The 19,916-nt window shown below is 32.5% G+C and overlaps 3 protein-coding genes across 14 annotated transcripts in view; 1 reads left to right on the plus strand and 2 right to left on the minus strand.

The window, feature by feature from the left end:
* Positions 1–1,103: 1,103 nt before the first annotated feature.
* Positions 1,104–5,256, minus strand: LOC131841997 (large ribosomal subunit protein mL46). The gene is made up of 6 exons (XM_059190428.1): positions 5,005–5,256; positions 4,722–4,893; positions 4,346–4,479; positions 3,151–3,293; positions 2,727–2,852; positions 1,104–1,278 (listed from the first exon to the last, which is right to left on the minus strand). The coding sequence occupies exons 1-6, from the start codon at positions 5,063–5,065 to the stop codon at positions 1,132–1,134; spliced, it is 783 nt and encodes a 260-aa protein (XP_059046411.1). The 5' UTR covers positions 5,066–5,256; the 3' UTR covers positions 1,104–1,131.
* A 1,037-nt stretch (positions 5,257–6,293) lies between these two features.
* On the plus strand, positions 6,294–7,792 carry LOC131841936 (large ribosomal subunit protein uL6). Its single transcript, XM_059190335.1, has 3 exons — positions 6,294–6,363; positions 6,558–6,806; positions 7,437–7,792. Exons 2-3 carry the CDS (start codon positions 6,566–6,568, stop codon positions 7,766–7,768), a joined length of 573 nt encoding a protein of 190 aa, XP_059046318.1. The 5' UTR covers positions 6,294–6,363; positions 6,558–6,565; the 3' UTR covers positions 7,769–7,792.
* Positions 7,793–8,752: 960 nt separating this feature from the next.
* LOC131842107 (disks large 1 tumor suppressor protein) overlaps positions 8,753–19,916 on the minus strand; it is a 30,994-nt gene continuing 19,830 nt past the window's right edge. For 8 of the 12 annotated variants that reach the window (XM_059190615.1, XM_059190614.1, XM_059190622.1 and 5 more), the window contains 12 exons: positions 19,369–19,661; positions 18,985–19,118; positions 18,180–18,299; positions 17,474–17,597; positions 16,903–17,011; positions 16,596–16,637; positions 14,844–14,912; positions 13,084–13,233; positions 12,413–12,585; positions 11,440–11,549; positions 11,264–11,355; positions 8,753–11,032 (listed from right to left, as the gene is read on the minus strand). In XM_059190615.1, the coding sequence (XP_059046598.1) occupies positions 10,926–11,032; positions 11,264–11,355; positions 11,440–11,549; positions 12,413–12,585; positions 13,084–13,233; positions 14,844–14,912; positions 16,596–16,637; positions 16,903–17,011; positions 17,474–17,597; positions 18,180–18,299; positions 18,985–19,118; positions 19,369–19,661 (1,523 nt within the window). In that variant the 3' untranslated portion in view covers positions 8,753–10,925. The remainder of the gene's footprint in view (positions 11,033–11,263; positions 11,356–11,439; positions 11,550–12,412; positions 12,586–13,083; positions 13,234–14,843; positions 14,913–16,595; positions 16,638–16,902; positions 17,012–17,473; positions 17,598–18,179; positions 18,300–18,984; positions 19,119–19,368; positions 19,662–19,916) is intronic. The other 4 variants (XM_059190625.1, XM_059190624.1, XM_059190617.1 and 1 more) reach the window with 3 other exon arrangements.

Raw genomic sequence — 19,916 nt, forward strand, 5'->3', positions numbered from 1 at the left:
TTGTAACATGATTGTTTATGTTTGGCTGCGTGTTATTTCATTGTATTATGTATGTATTTATAAAAATATATATAAGTATTTACATAATCTGTTTAGTATCCATAACACAAACTCTGCTTAGCTTAACACCAGATGCTGCTATGTAGATTAATAATAATAATCTCGGGACAATTCACACAGCGCCATCTAGACCCAAGTTAAGCTAGCTAAAGCTTGTGTTATGGGTACTAGATAACTAATGCAAATACATAGATAATTTTTTTTTTCGTAAATACATACATAATATACATAGAAAACACCCAGACCGACACAAACAATCATACTCATGAATACAAATGTTTGTGCCGTGCGAGGAATCGAACCCGCGACCATCGGATGTAAAGCAGTGTGCTAGACCGCTAGACTAGCGAGGTCGTCATTGATTGTACAGATTGTACCTGGTTATTATTATATTGATGTAACTGATAAAATAAAACATAAATAGAAAGAAGAAATAGAATACCCTCAAATGATATTTCTAATTATTCAGTACTTGAAAACTCATAAGCAGATGGATATACACTGGTGCCTCGCCAGCGTAAACCGTTAGCGCAAGCGGGTGCACCATTCCATTATCAAACATGAAAAAAAACCTGTTTCAACCAGCCGCAAAGCAGCTTCTTTACAAACTATGTTACTACTACTACTATACTAATATCTCTCGATTGGACTTCCCTTAATGAAGTGGTATCGCTCATGTATATAAGCGTCGATTACCACTTACCACCAGGAGGCTCTTCAGCTTATTCGCCATTCCCATTATAAATCGGTGATCTGGCGGTTTAATACACCGCTTTAATTCTGATAGTCGCGGCTTCGATTCCTCGCATGGTGCAAACATTTGTATTCATGAGTATCATTTCATCTTTGTATACGTCTGGGTGTTTCCTATATAGATATACATATATATATTGAGAAGAAAAATATTTCACTTGCCTAATACCCAATAACACAAGTTCTGCTTACCCTGAAACTAGATGGCGCTGTGTTAATTGTCCAAGTATATTTATTTATAATTATTTATATAAAAATATATATATATAAAAACTACAATGTAACTATGTAACTATTTTTTTATTCAGAGATAAATAACTAAAACGTTTCATCAATTAAAAATTCATGTACAGACTTATTGTATCTGACCGGCAATACTTCTGTCAATTCATTTCTGGTCAACCAATTTGCTTTCACATTGCTTGTAACGTTTCCGCTCTTATAACTGGCATAGTAGAAGAACACCTGCAAAATCATTCATGAAATAATACCAATAGTTTGACCGAAAATAGGTTATATAACCACAATAGAAACTGGTTTTGTTTCTATTGTAGTTTTAAAAAGCTGATCAAGAGAACGTTCTGACCATGCTTTTGAATATAGGATTCGATACCAGGGCTTTGAGACGACGTCTATATTGAATAATAAAAAGTACGCCATTATGACATGAGGCATTAGTGAGAACATAGTGTTGAAAAGTCGTACTATAAGTTTTTTACTTATATATAAAAGCGGAAGTTTTGTGAGTAACCTACGGATGGATGGATGTTTGTTACTTTTTCACACAAAAACTACTGAAAGGATTTTAATAAAACTTTGCAATAGTATAGTTATATACATCAGAATAATACATAGGCTATAAATATATTCTAAACTGCGGGCACAGCTAGTTATCAATACAACTGATATGCAATCAAATAATAATTACTTTGACCATTAAGAAATGAACAATATTTTTTAATCACAGTAATTCTTAATTATACTTAAATAAATTTTATATATAATATAATAATTATTAAATAAATTATATAATTTTCATTAATATACTAAAAGTGTCCTCGACTTCGTGTAAAAGACAAATAATTTTCACCTCATCACTATTTTATTTTATTTTATGTAAAGATTTTTTTTTTCACATATATTTATTTATTGCGGTGTCATAAAACATAAAGAACATGCATACAGAGTAAGATTAAATTGTTACAATTGAAAACATATTTATTATTTATTATTTATTTATTATTTTAAACTTTATTGATTTGTACAATAGGCGGGCTTAATGCTAATAGCATTCTCTACCAGCCAACCTTAGGGAGTGCAGAGATACTCGAAGGCGGTTTCGTTTTAAGAAATTAAATGTAATTATATTAAATAGATATAAGATCATACATATACATGATAATATACTACATACAAACGAATTATGAGCATACATACATACATATTTATATATATTATAAACATACTACACATATAAATAAGATAATAATGATGATGATCATTTTGCAGTTCTATGATAGACTATTTAAAAGGTAAGCATTAACTCTTTTTTTAAAACTATATTCTATATTTATTTATATTTATTTAATGCGGATGTTTTTTTACAACCCGTGAAAACTCAATATGTATAGACATGTTACTGTGAGTGGTCTTATTCTAAGGTAACGCTTCTAAACAATCATAATAGGTTTTGAGATCTGATGAGTTACCGCAAAGTACGATTCCGATGCACACATTTTATTTGTATTTTTTCCTAATTGACGTAATGCATAGGCATAGTAGTTTTAGTACGTATAATATAACGTACTAAGTATGATATATTAATTAAGAACTATTTATCCCTACAATGTTAATGAATTTACTTAAAATATTAAGTCAACTAAAACCTAAATACATAATAAACATATGCTTACCTTACTACCAACTTTTCCATTAATTTCTGATGGGTACTTATATTTATAAAATCCGCATGGTGCATTAGATAAGAATTTTACTTTCAATTCTGGTCCACATTGTTCTAATAATATCCTTTCAGCTGTCTGTAACCAATTACGAAAAATATTATGACGTAACCAAAGTAAACAAGCTAATGTCCCGCCTGAAGGCGTGGCATCACGCTATAATATGACCCTCATTACGATGAAATGCTGACCTATAAGTACACTGTCTTACTATCGTCCAGCAACAACAGATCTTACAATGAAGCTGAAATAAAAATAGATTTTTTTTTCTTTTAATTATTATATGTTCCTGACATATAATCTTCCTTAAGCATATTAGGAAACTGTAAAGCATAGTATGATGTAAATAAATAAGTATATACTTATTAAAACTCACCTGTCGTAGTGTTTCACCTTCTTTCCATAAGCCCTGTGGCAGCAACTTTTTCTTATCTTGGCCCAGCTGTACATCTGTGACCAGTACTAAATGTCTCTGTAAACACCTATGTGGGGTACATTTGTCTCCTTTTTTGTCAGCTTCTGTAATGTAGTAATATTCAGCTTTAACATGATACTTCAAATAACTAGAATAGGAATAGTTCAGAAGATATCTCATATTCTGGGAACATTACCGCATAATACAAAAAGTAAACATTCTTAGTAATTCAACCTCATAGTATGTTGTTGTTAAACAAAAAATTTAAAAAGAATTCTAATGAAAATCATAAAAGCAAGCAAAGCAAACCAAGCAAAGCTATTGGAAAATATACAAATGCGGCACCTAGTCATTATTGTTGATTATGTCACAGCCTACATTACTAATAGCAATAAACGGAGAACCACTGATAGGTCTTAATATCGTAAAGATAATATATAAACTTATATCACTATGAAGTTTTAAAGAGGAACAAAAAATACACAAATACACTGTCTGTCTAGACAGACACAGACATAAAGTCTGAAAGTAATATGTAAAGATAATGTGTTTCACAGAAAAAAGAAAAACCTTTATAAATCTATACATATAAATAAAATTGGAGTGTCTGTTTGTAATATTGAAATAACCGTTTTTTACTACATGCATATGAATATATATATATATATACAAATAAAAAAGTCTGCTGTCTGTTGGTCTGTTTATTCTGGCTAATCTCTGAAATGGCCAGATCGATTATGACTGGACTTTTTTTGGCAGGCAGCTGATGTAATAAGGAGTAACTCAGGCTACTTTTATTTTAGAAAAATAAAGTTAAATTCCATGTGGAAGAAGTCACAGGAACAGCCAATAGCAAATATATTTTATTTATTATGTACATGTTAAAAACGGATTACCCGTAAAACTAAAATTCATAACAAACATCTCTAAGAATGTCAACACAGGTTGAATGAAGTTGAATGAAGCATGTAAAATCTGACCCAATGAGACAAATGGAAATGTTCATCAAAATATTAAAAGTTTCATTCATTAAAAACATTTCCATAATGTCCATAATTAGGTATTATGTTCAAAGAGCAAAATTAATGGTCAGTCAAAATTAGTTTTTATTTGATTTATTTAATATCTATACATCTATACTTAGTACAGAACATACCTGTTTCAACAGCAGCAAATTTGAATTTGGCTAATTCTTCATTAGCTGCATCTTCAAAGTCCTGTGCAGTAATTTTGCTGATAGCATCCATGTCAACATCAGCAGCGTCATTCTTGAGAAGTTCTGCTTGAATTCTAGAATATTAAAAGAGAATATGTATCAAATATTTTCGGATAAATAAAATTATCTATTTGATAGGTTTTTGATAAAAAGGTAATGAATGAACAGAACAAACTAATGAATTTACACAGTAAAATGTATATTTCCAAATGAAAAGTAGTACAGTCATATTAAGATTGTTCGATTGTAAATTTGTAAGTAATGCAATAAGTAGGTCTTGATATATTTCAATAAGAAATCATTTAAACATGCTTACTTGTCATTTTCATGCCTAAGCTCATGGTCTGACTTCAAACTTTTCTCAATTTCCAAAGTATATAACATATCATTATATCTTTTTTGAATATCGCTGAGTGGCGGTGATACTACTGGCACCCTTTCAATGCACACACTTGTAGCTATATCCCAAGACACCTTAGTGCTGAAACCTAAAATATATTTTATAACATAATACATAATAATACAATAACACAAAAATGAATTTGGACACAAATTCTTTTTTGCGCTGAAAAGAATATTGGTATAACTTCAATTAGTACCTTTAGGAAACAACTTCATACATAATTTTATATCCCTACGAACTACCGAGCTGAACATCATTCCAGACCAATGGATTCGAAACCCTATCACAAATCAGACAAATAGTATTTTGTAATTTTTCAGTAATTAATAAAAAATAATTAAATACAAAATCTGTTAGTTACTGTTAGCTATAGATAAATTATTAAGCGAAAACCTGATTAACCAAAAAACAAAATTCTAAAAATTAAACTATATATTGTCTAACCAATTCATAACAAAAGTTATTATTTTACCGAAATGAAGGAATTGTTTATATTACTGACAACAATATCAATCGGCGTCAATCTGACTGATCACTGAGCAAGTAACCACTATACTGGAACTCACAAGCTTAAAAGCAAAATGTGAGAAAAATCTACTTTAATGACACCTTTTTATTAATACAGATTTAGCGTCGTTTAATTACTTATAATAATTTTGCTAAGGAAATTTATATAATTTCTCCGTGGGTTTCAATCGTAACCACATCGACTTCCGAGCAAAATTTTATACCTTCATTACCTACCATTATCTTCTGTCTTGTGTTGAGTGTTCTCAAGGCTGAGGGTCGCGTCGTGACCACTAGGAATCCAAAAAATCTTCCAACCAATATTGTCCAGCCTGGAGAATATTGATTGGATGGCATATTTACCCTGTACCAAGTGGATCGCCGATTGTATTTTTCGCTTGACGGTAACTCGAACAGAATCGGTCTATAGCGCAGGCCCTACTCCTGCCGTTCCTTCTGTCCACGTGGCCTACTATTATATATTTTTTCAACCGTGACTCAACAAAGCTAGCAGACTGGAAGCACACATTAGATAGATATAGATATATATCGTTTATTTATTTGTTACTAATCACACACACCATGTTCATAAGAATAGACAATACATAATACAACATAAGCTTTATAAAATTGTGTTAATATGTGTGATCTGTAGCAATACAAAAAGGTCGAAGCTCAGCTTAGAGAGACTGGTTTTGATGCCTAGTTGTTAATGATGATTACCATTTGCATATTAGCAAATATATAAACAATCACTAGTGATGACTACGTTTCCAGTGTCAGATTCGAGAAGATAATCAATCATCGTACAATTGGTTCGATATTTATATCTATGGAAATTTATTTATGAATTTTATACTGCATCCGATATTTTTACTAGCAAATACCTCAAAATTTTATAAAAAAATATTATAAAGTACTGTTGTAAGTTGTTGTTGTAAGTTTGGAGAATTTTATTATATTTTAGGTTGGCAACCCTGTTCGTTCTTGCCAACAATTTTGTTTTATATCTTTTCAATTTTTGGGCTCTTTCTGTCAAAGAAACTAGGTGATTTATTTTGGAATAATCGTATTAAATCAGTTTTAATCTTTTACAAATACATGTATTTTTTATTTTTTCCACCGGCGGAAGTTAATAAACACATTTGTTTTATGATATTTCAATTTATTTTGTAATCAAACAGAATAATAACAACTTGTCAATTACTTATAGGTTATATCTCATATTATATATTGTTTTAGGCCTCACAATGAAACAAATTGTGGCAAATCAGAAAGTGAAGGTCCCTGAAGGACTCACAGTACATGTGAAATCGCGTTTGGTGACTGTGAAAGGTCCTCGAGGAGTTTTGAAGAGAAACTTCAAACATTTAGCTGTGGACATTCGCATGGTGAACTCTCGTACACTTAAGGTAGAGAAATGGTTTGGCTCAAAAAAAGAGCTTGCTGCCGTCAGAACGGTCTGCTCCCATGTTGAAAATATGATCAAAGGTATTTCTAATTGTCATTTATTTATGCTTTCAGTAATAAAAATATTTTAAACTAATGTAGCATTACCGTTTTAAAAATATATAATACAAATGTTAAATTGAAAAAGTGGAGTAGTTTGGGATCGTTAATTAGTAATAGACATTGGTAGTTTCATTAGATACACAATATTACATACTACCTTCCCAAAACATTTTAGTCAATTCCTTGTGAATTTGCTATCATCAGTTCATTTTACTTGTCCTACTATTTGGCTTTGTTTTCAAAAACTATCAAATTTAATAACATATCATTAATATACTAAGTGATGTATGTTATAGTTTAATACAAGAGCAGTTATAGTAAATTATTAAGAAATTTGTAAATGATCATAAAAAAAGCCAACTACTACTATTTTTATTTAGAGGGATTATTTACTGTAAGCAATTATAAAATATAAATTTTCAATGCATAGTAAGTGCTAATTTGAATAAAATCTTTTATCTTTGATATTTCGTTTTTGTAAATTAACAACTGTAACTTTACAAAGACAAAATAATATCTTGTTCTTGACTGAACTAAACCTATTTAACTTTTATTTTGGTTCTAGAATGTAATTTTGGTTTAAATTTCTATAACTGTTTATAATTTCAGGTGTGACAAAGGGATTCCAATACAAAATGCGTGCTGTATATGCTCACTTCCCCATCAACTGTGTTACCACCGAAGGCAACAGTGTTATTGAAATCCGTAACTTCCTTGGTGAGAAATTCATCAGGAGAGTTAAAATGGCACCTGGTGTGACTGTAGTGAACTCACCGAAGCAGAAGGATGAGTTGATCATTGAAGGAAACTCCTTGGAGGATGTCTCTAGCTCTGCAGCACTGATTCAACAGTCCACAACAGTCAAAAATAAGGATATCAGAAAATTCTTAGATGGTTTATATGTATCTGAGAAGACAACTGTTGTACTGGATGAGATATAAGAGCATTAAATAACAAAGCCTGAACATTTTGTTTTATTCTTTTCATTAATCTGAGTTTTTACAAAGGTGGGCTTTATATAGTTGTCTGCATGAGTAGTTATGTCTCCTATTTAGCCACCGCAGCTTGTTAATTTGTTTAGTTAAAAGCTGAAATCTGTTAGTGGCAGTGAAATTGCAAGATTTCTGTATCTGTAGCCTGACAGTTTAATCCTCTAGAATGGCAATGCCTTAAGGTTTTGTTATCATGTAAGAATGTCATCGCTGTCTGTTCGCCTTATATCTTTTCAATTATGCAACCCCTTTTAATGAAGTTGTCAGTAATAGTTCGATTAATACAAGGGGAATGTTTATATTTTATATATGAATTTTATAGTACAGAAGAAGGCGAGAAATTCAAAGATTAACGGGACCGGTCGATACATAATTATATTTCATACTTTGTATGTGACTTGGCAGGTATATGATTGATGTCACTTATCTATAGATGTTATATAAAATGTCAACATGACAGTTGGAGTCATCGCATTCATAGATTCATAGTTTTATTATACTATTTGGATGTGTATTGCAATAAATTTATAGTTTAATTAGTTAAATCTGCTAATTACGACAACCACGTTATCAGGATTATGAGAACCGAAAGTCACGATGTGGTTTAATATTAATCTTTACTCTTAGTTACATATGCGTTCAATATCATGGTATATATATATATATAAAAGTATATATGGTGGGTCATTCAATGTTCATTTATTATTTTTAAACCACTCGGAAAATTAGTAATAATGACAGCCCATACATTCTAATTAAAACAATAATTGAACCAATTTATCAACGCACAGGGTTTTCCAAGCAATAGGGTTAAAAATGCAATTACACTGACAGAAAATTCTGTAAATCTCGTCCACGAATTGAATGCTACTCTAAATAATATACAGCTTATGGGTGATAGCCATAAAAGAAACAATAATAGAATTTTCAACGTAAATAATTTTATTCAAACTATTCTATTGAACATCACTAACTCATAAACATTGTACATCTGCAAATATGGATAAAGTTAAAATTGTAATAAAAGTTAACTAAGGGGGTTAAAAAGACATTAATTACACTAAATTACTTTACACAGATTAACACGCTCCATTAATTAAATAGAATACCTACTTAAACAATAAAATAAATAGCTATTAAAATAAACATTCTCATATTATTGTTAATACATCAGTAGAAACTTAGAATAAATTAAAATAAAATTTATTTTCTATTATTATTTACATAATAACGCTTTTGAAGGAATCACAACGAGCCTCACTCTGAAATCCAATAAACCAAATCAATAAAAAGAAATGGTAATTTTAGTGCCGTCGAACAGCTCTTTGGTACATTGTCTTATTAATGACTCACAGACAAATATAACAGAACAAATCCAATGAAGACAGTCATGATTCCTTGATTATCCAAATTGCCTACAGTAAACCTGTATTTGTCATAATAAAATAAGTAAAAATATTCACTTTTTTGTATAAAATTAAGTACATGTGAATAATGTATAATTTTTATTGATATAATAGTATGTAAAAAAAACCTTTACACATTATTTCTGCATTAATAAGTTTGATATTTAGAATAATATTAAAATACTGAACAATAAGTAGACTGCAAATATAGATAGAAATAGAAAGGAGGCTAAAGTAATATAATATTTTAAATATAAAGTAAAGTCTCTGAAGTTTGAGACATGTAATATTACTGAAAGGAATTATGTGATGTTGTTCATTCAGTTAAATCAGAAAAACAGCACGAAATATCGAATTGACTGCTTCTAGTGCTCTACCCAACTTTCTATTTCTAACGCTATAAAAAGATACCAAACAGCACTTTTCACAATATAAAACATGCTTTAACGATAAAAAAAAGAGTAAGTAACATGTCAATTAACAGGCAATCTAAAAACATTAGATATCCATGATTATCGCCATATTTGCAGATGGGCATTTTATTATTCCGTAAGAAAATAAAATTCTCAATAAATAAATGTCAAACACTATTAAATTGGTGAGACATTTCACACTATATAACACAATTGCTTACTATAAAAATGATCAACAAACAACTTGCACCTGACCTAATGTGTCAAGGGGACATGGGTGTGCAAAATTTCATGAGATTCAATGTTTACAATATAGATTGCCGCTTGAGCAAATAATTCTGATTATGTACGTCTTAGCCTAGCCATGCGTGAGGTGGGATCGACTACACAGCGTCATAGTATAAGTAACTATACAACTAGTGGGTATATATAGCTTTAAACATCACCGGTGCACCGTGATTCGTCTCGTACAATTACTTCACTATTTGCATATTCTATTATAGTATAGTAAATTCTTAACGATGACGAATATTCAAAATGTATCTAGCAACCTGAGTAAAGTAACATGAATAATACCACTTAAAAATTTATTCAATATACAATAAATATACAGTTAATTGAAGCATAATTATTGGATTTAGTAAAATAATTAATGTTTTGATTATAATACATTGCATTCGACGAAACATTGCCGCTAGTTATTATACTTGCACGATAACATAAGCGTATAGTGTTCTACGGTGAAAGCTATCTAACAATATTATCCTGGTCAACAAACAACTTTATGCACGAGTGAAAATTTACATTTATTTAAAAATATTAAACAATTTGTTACGCTAAACAAAATCAGATAAGCAGCAATACAAATCCGATGGCCAAACTATCGAAATAGGGAGTGTCAAAACGAGACGATTATCTAAAGCGCAGCGTGTCCGCCGGCGACGCCGGTTGCGGCGGACTATATTGCTTATACGGTAACGGGCTACGTGTCGCTGCTACGTTTATTGCTATGCCGTATCGAGAAGATGCTAACGCGGCCCGCATTTCCGTCTACTCTAACATTTGTGACCGAAACACACGGGAGATTCCGACCTTGTTCCACTATCGTAGAACTCGTGTACGGAGACACCGAGGAGTAACGTCGACGATCAACCAATAGGAAATCGACTCCATAGGTAAAACAATCGTGAGTCTACTCGAGGCACTGTGTAGGTACTAGGTAAGTACGCGAGTGTAGGGCGGAGGGACTGTGCGGGGGTGGGACGGGACTGGGCGGGGTAGGGATGTTCAGAGAGGTTCGCGACGTGGGACCCACACGTTGGGCCCGCTCTCCGCCGTGATCACCGCCTTCACCTTCGCGTAGATTTCTTCTGGGGTATCGCCCGTCACCACCGCTATAAGATAATAAACATTTATTATAATCAGCGGGAGAGGTGGATAGTTCGTAATGGGAACTATTGGCTCAATTGCTAACAATGTATGCTACATTCAATATCCATGTAACCTCGTGGTTAAGTTCTAGGAAATTCCCCATGATGGGTTAACTACCTTAACTTCATGCTCATCCTCTCATATTGGTGTCTAGCCAGCGTAAGACAATGTTAATTATATACATTTATACTAACCAGTGAAATATTCAGCGAACTCCTGTTCCATTTTTAATGCGCGTTCGTACGTTTTCTTGGCTTGTTCTTCAGTCATTCTCTTATTCATTTCCCTGTATAGCAAGAAAGTGATTCATGGTATATAATAATAATAATAAAACGTAGAATAAAATATAAATGAACAGAAAAATACTTACATTATAGATTCTACACTCTTTGGTTTAATAAATATGGCAATCGGGTAAAGTTGCGCCACCTGTAATCTTTTTATAGCATTACCGCTCACGTCCAAAATGCAATGTTTGCCCTAAAAAATACAAATTATAATAATAACAATTAATTCGCCAAAACAAAAAGACTTGATATGCTGGTATTTTTATATACTTTTAAAAATCTTACTAAAACCCTATAAAATATCAATTAAGGAAACATAATATTATACTACTCGGAAATCCTTTGGCAATATAGCATACAATATTGGCTTAATTGTCTGACTCTGGGTTGTGGCATACATACGTATACAGAAGTATGACAAATAATTATTTCTCCCATGACCTAAATTAGTAAAGTGCAATTCATCATTGGTCGGGGACTCGATCAATACAAAGAATATATAATATATTCATAGCCTGTTTCATAATACATTCAGTTTTATTTTATGAGACTACTTATATCTCGCGGCTTTATGCGCCTGGAATAGTAGGCTATATTTTAATCGCTGATATGTACCTTTCTATGGATGAAATATTCTTTAAAATAAAAGTACTTTTTAAGTTTACCCATGCAAACAAATAAACAGAAAAATTCAACTAATGGACAACATGTTACACATAGCATATGTTACAGAAATTTATCAGTTTGAATTTGCTTCCTATCAAATAATGAAAATGGGTCTTCGAATGTCGATTGTATTAAGCGTTTTGTAAATCTCCAATCGACCGCAGTGTGAGCGCATTCGTATTCCGACCCTCTGTTGTGTTATCTATAGGCAGTAATAACTGTTTACAGGGTACTCTTGTGAAGCTCAAAAGAATTCTTTATTCCTGACAGGTCAGTATCAAGCTTATGCTCTTTATCTGGGCGTACTGCATACTTGAACCAACCCAGTGTCGTTCATTTTTGCTCTATTATATACATATAAATATATATCGAAGAATGAAGAAATTATACCTTCTCGGCGACCTCCCGCACGGAGGCAACGGAGGTGCCGTACAGGTTGTCGTTGTACTGGCCGGCCTCGATGAACAGATGGTTCTGTATATCGCGCTCCATCTGTTCGCGGCTCGCCACAAAGTGATAGTCGCGCCCGTCCACTTCGTAGTCGCGGCGGGGTCGTGTCGTGTCTATGGTACAACATTTAATATAATAATGATTACACAGCGTCATCTAGATCCAAGATAGGCCGAGGTTATTTTATGCAATATCATTCTTATTTAATCTTTAGCTGTTTGAAAGAAATAAATAGTTGGATTGTAGATTAGTAGTTTAAATATTTCTTTACATATGTACGGGTACAACAAAAATGAATTATTGTGTTGTTGAATTCAATAACAGTAAAGGAACTATTAGAGTAAGTACGTGAATTTTATAAATTGGTTGTGGAAATTATATAGAAACTTTAAACGATTAGTCTGTCATATGGTACCCATTCCTAACTTTTTATTTTAGTAATAAAAAGTTAGGTCTTAGTGTTAGGTTTATTTACAATAGTCAATGTAGACTACATTTAAAAAATAGACTGATACTAAAACTGAGAACGATTGAGATTTAAAAAATAGACTATGGTAAGAAATTCAATGCAGAGGTTGGGACATAATGTTAATTACAACGGGTTAACTTACGAGGCACGCAGCTTCCAAACTTGTCAGGGAACTCAGATATCAGATCGTCGTTTATCCTGTCCTTCAGTGGTCCTAGTATAATCACGGGCCGTGTGTAACTAATAGTCAACTGTTGCACTGTTTCATACGACAGCACCGTCTCATCTTGGCCTGTAAATGTATAATATTTACATACACATCATTCCTGCCCAGAAAATATTTTTTGTCAAGTCTAAATATTCAATTTGAAAAGAAACCTTTGAAACATTTAGCATTTCTTGTGCAGAGTAAAAACAAATTTTATTTTTAGTTCCTCTACACAGTACAATTTGATTACATATATTAAATGATCGTGTTTATTATTTATCGTAATAATTTATTAAATTATTTATGAATTTGAAACACTGATTATAATTTTTATAATTTACACAATTCAGTGGAAAATATAAAAAAAATACACCACTCCAATGTCCAATATACCATTTTAATTATAAATTGTGCAATGCGTGCTTTCTATTTTCTGCGTGCAATACCTATAGCATGTGACATTATACCTTTGGTGATATCATCATCGTAATATAACTTACTTCTTCCATCAAATGATGATTGTATAGAATGCAATATCTTCTATGAGAAATAATCTACAATTATACTTGTTTAATATTATTAAACAATTAAAGATTGAAAATGTTATGTAAGAGCAAATTAACATCTAATAGTTTTAGTATTGAAATACTTTATACTACACGGTCTTCCTCTGAGTTTCATTATTTACACAATTGTTGTTTACTACTATTATAAACTATAAGAACAAGTAAACAAAATTTAATTAAACACCTATTGAAACATTAGGTAAATAAATTACATGCTTTTGTACATATTACGCTAGATATGTATAAAACGTCAATAGAAAAAAATATAGCCAGAATTAAATAGTGTATTATATTATTTACATAATATATACTTATTATTTTATTACAATTTTAATATGAAAAGTCAGTGAACTTTAAAACATTTGAAATCTTTAATTCTGGCTTATAAATTGCCATGAATGATGCCTTTAACAAAAGTATACTAATAAGCGAATATACACATTATGATACCAATATGTCAACGACTGCAAGGCTATTAAAAAATACAGCGTCCCTAACATCTGAAGCAAAAGTAATTTTAAAATAAACCATCACAGCGTAATTCTGAAAACTTAAATCAAGCTCAAATGATGTATGTCGTGAGGTCGAATTTTACATCTGAACATGCTAGTGACTAGTGACGTAGTGTGTAACTAAAGGCAAAGCGCGCGTACGCGTGCGAAGTTGCGACATGCGCGGCGCCCGAAGCGTCAGCTACGAGTTGTGTGAGAGAGCGGAGGTGGCTCTCGTGTCCTCGTGTGCTTCCAGTGGCCCCGCGGTGCCCCCCTCCCCCGCCCCCGCCCCCACGCAGCCCAACAAACCCCGCGGAGCCGTCGCGACGCTAACGGTGCGTGGACCGCGGTCTTTAGACCATGGGCCGATGAGCGCGGAGTGACAGTACAATTTTGAAACATGATCCAAACATTATCGTGATCTCGGATGATTATATTCGAGTGCGGAGAGGCTATTAGAATCATCGCGTTGTATGAATTAAAACAACTGAACATAAAGAAAGTATGACAAATAATAAAAAAACTGGAGTGTTATTGAAATGAAAACTACATTTCTAATTGATGATCATAACCAGAATGCGGGAGGTAAGGTATCGGCTACGGCACTCGCAAGCTACGCCTCACTCCCAAAACTTACTCTCGTCCTCGAGATAAATGAGCGTTATCTCCTCCATCATGGGAAGTTCCACTCGGTACAAGATTTCCCCTACACGTAGAAAAATTAACGTTACACAAGTTTATCACAAGGTGTGCAATATGAATAATGTCCGCACCATGGACACGGGACTGGAATGGGTGAACCGCTAATTTGATAGAAGCCAGTATCAAAACTAATAGGGATTACAACACTGCCGGCAGTAATTACGTAGTCACATGTAGAATGTTTGTAATTAGCAGCTTCATGAGTAGGTAGCGTTTAGGAACATAAAGAGCAAATAAAAATACGTTATCATGAATGTTAACATGTATGTTGGCTCCGGTTAGGCAACTAGAAGCACGGGACGGCGGCCGAACGTGTCTCAAACCAATCCGTGTGCTCGCTGCGACCCATTCTTAATTTCAACATAGACTACATGTGGAACACCGAATTGTATCGTCTAAGCCATCACTTTACTACACAACTGTGTTAAGACAATATGTAAATACTTTTTTTACAATAATTTTTAAATTGAACGTAAAGTAACACATGTAACGTAATATGTGTTTTTATTAATCTGTATATTGTGTAATTAAATTCAGATATGTTTGTTGTTACTCACTGTTACACAATGTCAATTAAATTATAATTATCCAGGTGTAAAATAACCTACTTTTAAACAATCGCAATGTCGTGTTTCCTGTCAAATACTGTTTCTATTTTTTTATACTTTTATAAAAGAGAAAATGCATCTAGCGGTACGATCCAGTATATTTGACAGTGTACTACTTTTCTAGGATCTTTGAAAGCTAGCAACGCAACGATCATATAATACATTGTCAGATATATAGGATATATAACAGCGTAATTTCCCTAGACTACTTCAAATATATAAATTGCTGGAACATGTACAAAAAAAACGACAATAAAAAATCTGAATAAATGACAGCTCACGACGTTGAAATTGTCTCGATAATTACGTTGGACAAAAAAACACAGTTTTGTAGTACATTAGCTGTCAATAAAAATTAGAGCTATCTAACACACAAAAGGTAATGAGTACATAGCTTGTCATCGAGTCGCCTACAACATCATATTCGACAAGCGACAATAATTATATATAACTTATGCCGATACTGTAAATTATTGCTAAACCTATTATATAGGCATCACCATGCGTCTCCATAAACACTACAAGCGATAATTTACTCACACAAATCCGGTATTTGAATAACAATATAATAGTAAAGAATAATGTGTAAAAATATATAAACACAATCCCCTACTTTGTTTTTCTTATTTATTGGAATTTGGTATCCTGTTGGTTTAGTACGGTGGTATTGAGCAGTATTTCTAATAGGTACAATACCGCCAAGAATATATATAAATATATATAAATAATAATAAAGACGGCACACTATTAAGATCAGGTATTTTTTTAATAGTTTATAGAATATAAATTTCATTTCATACTCATCACATTAAATTGAACTAAGGGTTATATTTCTTAGTTATGAATACAACAGGAACATTATAATCAATACACAGAAGTTATTCTCTCCTTTGCTTTTAAAATGATTTAAAACAGTATTGTGGTTAGAACAAGCAAATAGCTCCATATATAGAACCTAACTCTGGATACAGTGGTTATTGGCAGCCGCATGAAAAAAAACTGCGTAATGTAATGACCTACATACGAACAGCAAAATAGCGAATGTAATAAGTACGTATATAGATATATTGTGCACTTACCATCCGCGTTAGCATCCTCCTGAGTGTAGCAAAGCATGAAAGCTGTAACAAAATTAACTGTATAAATCTGTTTCACGCGACGCTGTTGGCAGTGGTAAAGCAAAGTTGTGGATTTATTTTAGATCCATATTATTAGTATTAATAGTTTATAATTGTAATATATAATTAATAACATTAGAGGATAATTATATAAGAATTCTATGTCAATTAGTGTTTTAGTCACAATTCATATAATTATAATGTGTAGATTGAGTCACAGTTGCTGTAATAAGTTGTAAAGCGTATGTCTGTCTCATTAATAACTTACGTTCTTGATCTGAACCATCCTCTGATTTGCCATCTTCTCGACTTTTCATAAATGGGAACTTTCTGCTGAAAGATAGGGTCTTCTTTTTCCTTTCTAACGTTGATTGACTCTGCAATTAAAAATTACGGGATATTCAATGTCATTATACGGTATACAAAATACAAATTAATTACATAAAACAAGTAAGTTTGAACAAAGTATGGGTACATCGGTTTATCATCTTTTTCAGACATCATGCAGTTGGCTTTGTAAGACGTAATTCGAGGAAGTATATGTAAGGTAGTGAAATCAAAGCACATGGAGACAAGTTACTTAGTTCTCCGGTAAAATATGGAGTAAATATTTTTTCTTTCTAAATAAAGCTAATTGGCAATCAGTTTTTTTATACAATAGTCCAATATGATGGCTCTTTTTCTTAAATTGTATGTTTTTCTTTCAATTTATGAGGCTGAATCTTAGACTCCCCGATCCCTGCAGTTTATGGCGTATGGGGAGTATATATGAATAATTTTTATTATATTAAAAATTATTCATATATACTCCCTAGTTCAAATCAATGTTTATTTTTTACCGTGGAAATGGGCGTGCCTTGTCCTTGGAATTTGACCTGACGGTCACGTGCGCGCTGCTTTCGTTCCCAACGACGTTTTGATGGAATTATGCCGATTGCATCCGACTCCGTATTGTCTAGTCGTCTGTAATTTAAATGCAAAACACGTTCACTATATTAAAATTCTTTATCTCGAATTTACATATATAACAAAGACAATTATCGTTGCATTATGTAAATTATATCACGTTTATTCCTTAAGAGGATAGAGCTGTGTTTTGTTTATCGTACGAAAATATTTTCTAGCACACATGTACTATTATGGCAAGTTAGTAGGATATAAGGTCGATAGGCTACGAGGTTTACAGGCTATGGTTGCCATTAAGAAATATGTATATGTACATTGACAATTTGTCGAAATCCATTCGATAACTACAAATTGAGTCAAGCCTTTATAAATCTGAATAGACCTTTATCAATTTCCCAATTTGTCCCAAAAATATTTAAATCATGTCAGTTTACATGAAACAAAACCGTATTGTCTTTCTGCCAAGCTTTAGAAAATGTATGAAGTACTATGTAATGTAATAAGTAAATATGGCCACATGGCATTAAATAGGTCCTTAGATATATATTCCAGAATATTTAACAATACTGTCATTAAATTGTTAGTGCTTATATTTACGCTGACTAAAATTGTTCAAAAAGTATTATTAATTTACATTACCTTGCTTGCCACCACTCGTCATCAGATGCATTGGTGACATGAAGAATATCACCGTAGCGGAATGGTAGCCCTCGGGAGGGAAGTCCATCATCCTTCACAGGGTCGTAGTCGAACAGGGCTCTGTGAATATAATAATTATTTCTAAGTTTTATATAAAACAATCAGTCAAATCAAATAAAAAGTTAATATACAAAGAATTGGATCAGCCACTGATATTAGTTGTCAAACATAATTGTAAAAAAAGGTTACATACAATATCTAAAATACAAATTCATACTTTATAGTGTATTTTATATTATAATTTTAGTGTAATTATCGAAAATAGTAATCATAATCTAATCATAGATACTAATCTTAATCTAAGTACCTAATAACCATTTCTTCCGATTTAAAAATACCTTAATTTGCAAGTTATTATAAAATATAAATAATTTAATATATCAATACTCCCCTCTAAATGTAGAATACAAATTGTTACGTTTAACATTATTTTACACAGAGGTAGACTTTGCAAAGTACCTTAGTTTTGCTTATTTCAGTAACCAGGATCATACAATCACAGCATTTTTTTTTATAAAAATTAAATAATATCTGTACATAATTGTGGTTTAATAAAATTTATTATTATTATTTTGGTCGTCAAGCAGCTTGCTTTGTAAGCTGTGTAGTGCTGTCAAGTATATAGGCTACAATTATCACTTACTCAAGTGAGCTCTCAGATTGTTTGCCATTTCAATTACATAAATGAAAAATAATAAAAGGTTAGTTATCTATAAAAAATGTCACATTACATTATGTTACATACCTTACATATAAAGACCGTTTTTGTGACGTCCTTAACAGAGTGTGGTGCTGTTTCAGTTCATTAATACGAGCTTCGAATTTGTTGTATTCTTGAGGCCTGTATACAACTGTCAATTTCACTTGCTGTCCGGTACCCTGGAATAGAATATTATAAAATTAGAAATAAAAAAAATCAAGCTGTAACTTTACTGAATGCAGGGTTCAAACATTTATATTCATGAGTACAATTGTTTGTATTTGTCTGCGTGTTTTCTATGTATATTCTACATGTATTTACAAAAAAAAGTACCCATAACAAAAGTTTTGCTTACTGTGGCACTAGTTGGCGCTGAGTTAATTGTCCAGGATTATATATTTGTGTCGTGTGATCTGTAAGTTGGATTACCTTGAGCGCCTTGGCGGCCAGTTCGTGTGTGGCGTGCGTGATGTCGACATCGTTAACGGCCAGCAGTCGGTCCCCACGGCGAAGTTCGCCAGAGCGTTCTGCTGGTCCGCCGGCAAGCAGGAACGACACGTAGATCCCGTGGCCGTCCTCCCCGCCCACTATGTTGAACCCTAGCCCGGCGCCGCCTTTCTCCAATTCAACCACGCGAGGTTCTTCAGCACTGTCGGCGCTCTCCGCGCGTTCCGCCCTCTCGGATCCTTCCTCGCGCCGTAGCGAGTTTGCCGTACTCGACGCTGTATCGATAAGTAATAGCTCAAGTTATAATTGATTATTTATACCACAAAATACTAATATTGTGTCAATTTTGGCACCTCGCTAATATTGTCAGGGTATTGTACATGAAAAACTGGTAGTTGTCGATTTTAAAACGACGTGTGTCGTTAGGTATCATACTACGAAAAGATCGGGAATTCAAAGGTATACAAAAAATCTTTCTAAATTTATCTTATATCCCTCCTCAGTGAAGAGATCACTAATAGCAAAACAAA

The sequence above is a fragment of the Achroia grisella genome, unplaced genomic scaffold, assembly GCF_030625045.1.
Source record: "Achroia grisella isolate CSIRO2021 unplaced genomic scaffold, CSIRO_AGI_Agris_v1 utg204, whole genome shotgun sequence".
Classification (NCBI taxonomy): domain Eukaryota; kingdom Metazoa; phylum Arthropoda; class Insecta; order Lepidoptera; family Pyralidae; genus Achroia; species Achroia grisella.

Coding starts and splice junctions, on each gene's coding strand:
- LOC131841997 (XM_059190428.1), bottom strand. CDS start 5,065: ATGATGTTCAGCTCGGTAGTTCGTAGGGATATAAAATTATGTATGAAG. Junction 4,894..5,004: donor TATGAAGTTGTTTCCTAAAG/GTACTAATTGAA, acceptor AATATATTTTAG/GTTTCAGCACTAAGGTGTCT. Junction 2,853..3,150: donor AAGGTGAAACACTACGACAG/GTGAGTTTTAAT, acceptor AATTGGTTACAG/ACAGCTGAAAGGATATTATT.
- LOC131841936 (XM_059190335.1), top strand. CDS start 6,566: ATGAAACAAATTGTGGCAAATCAGAAAGTGAAGGTCCCTGAAGGACTC. Junction 6,807..7,436: donor TGTTGAAAATATGATCAAAG/GTATTTCTAATT, acceptor TTATAATTTCAG/GTGTGACAAAGGGATTCCAA.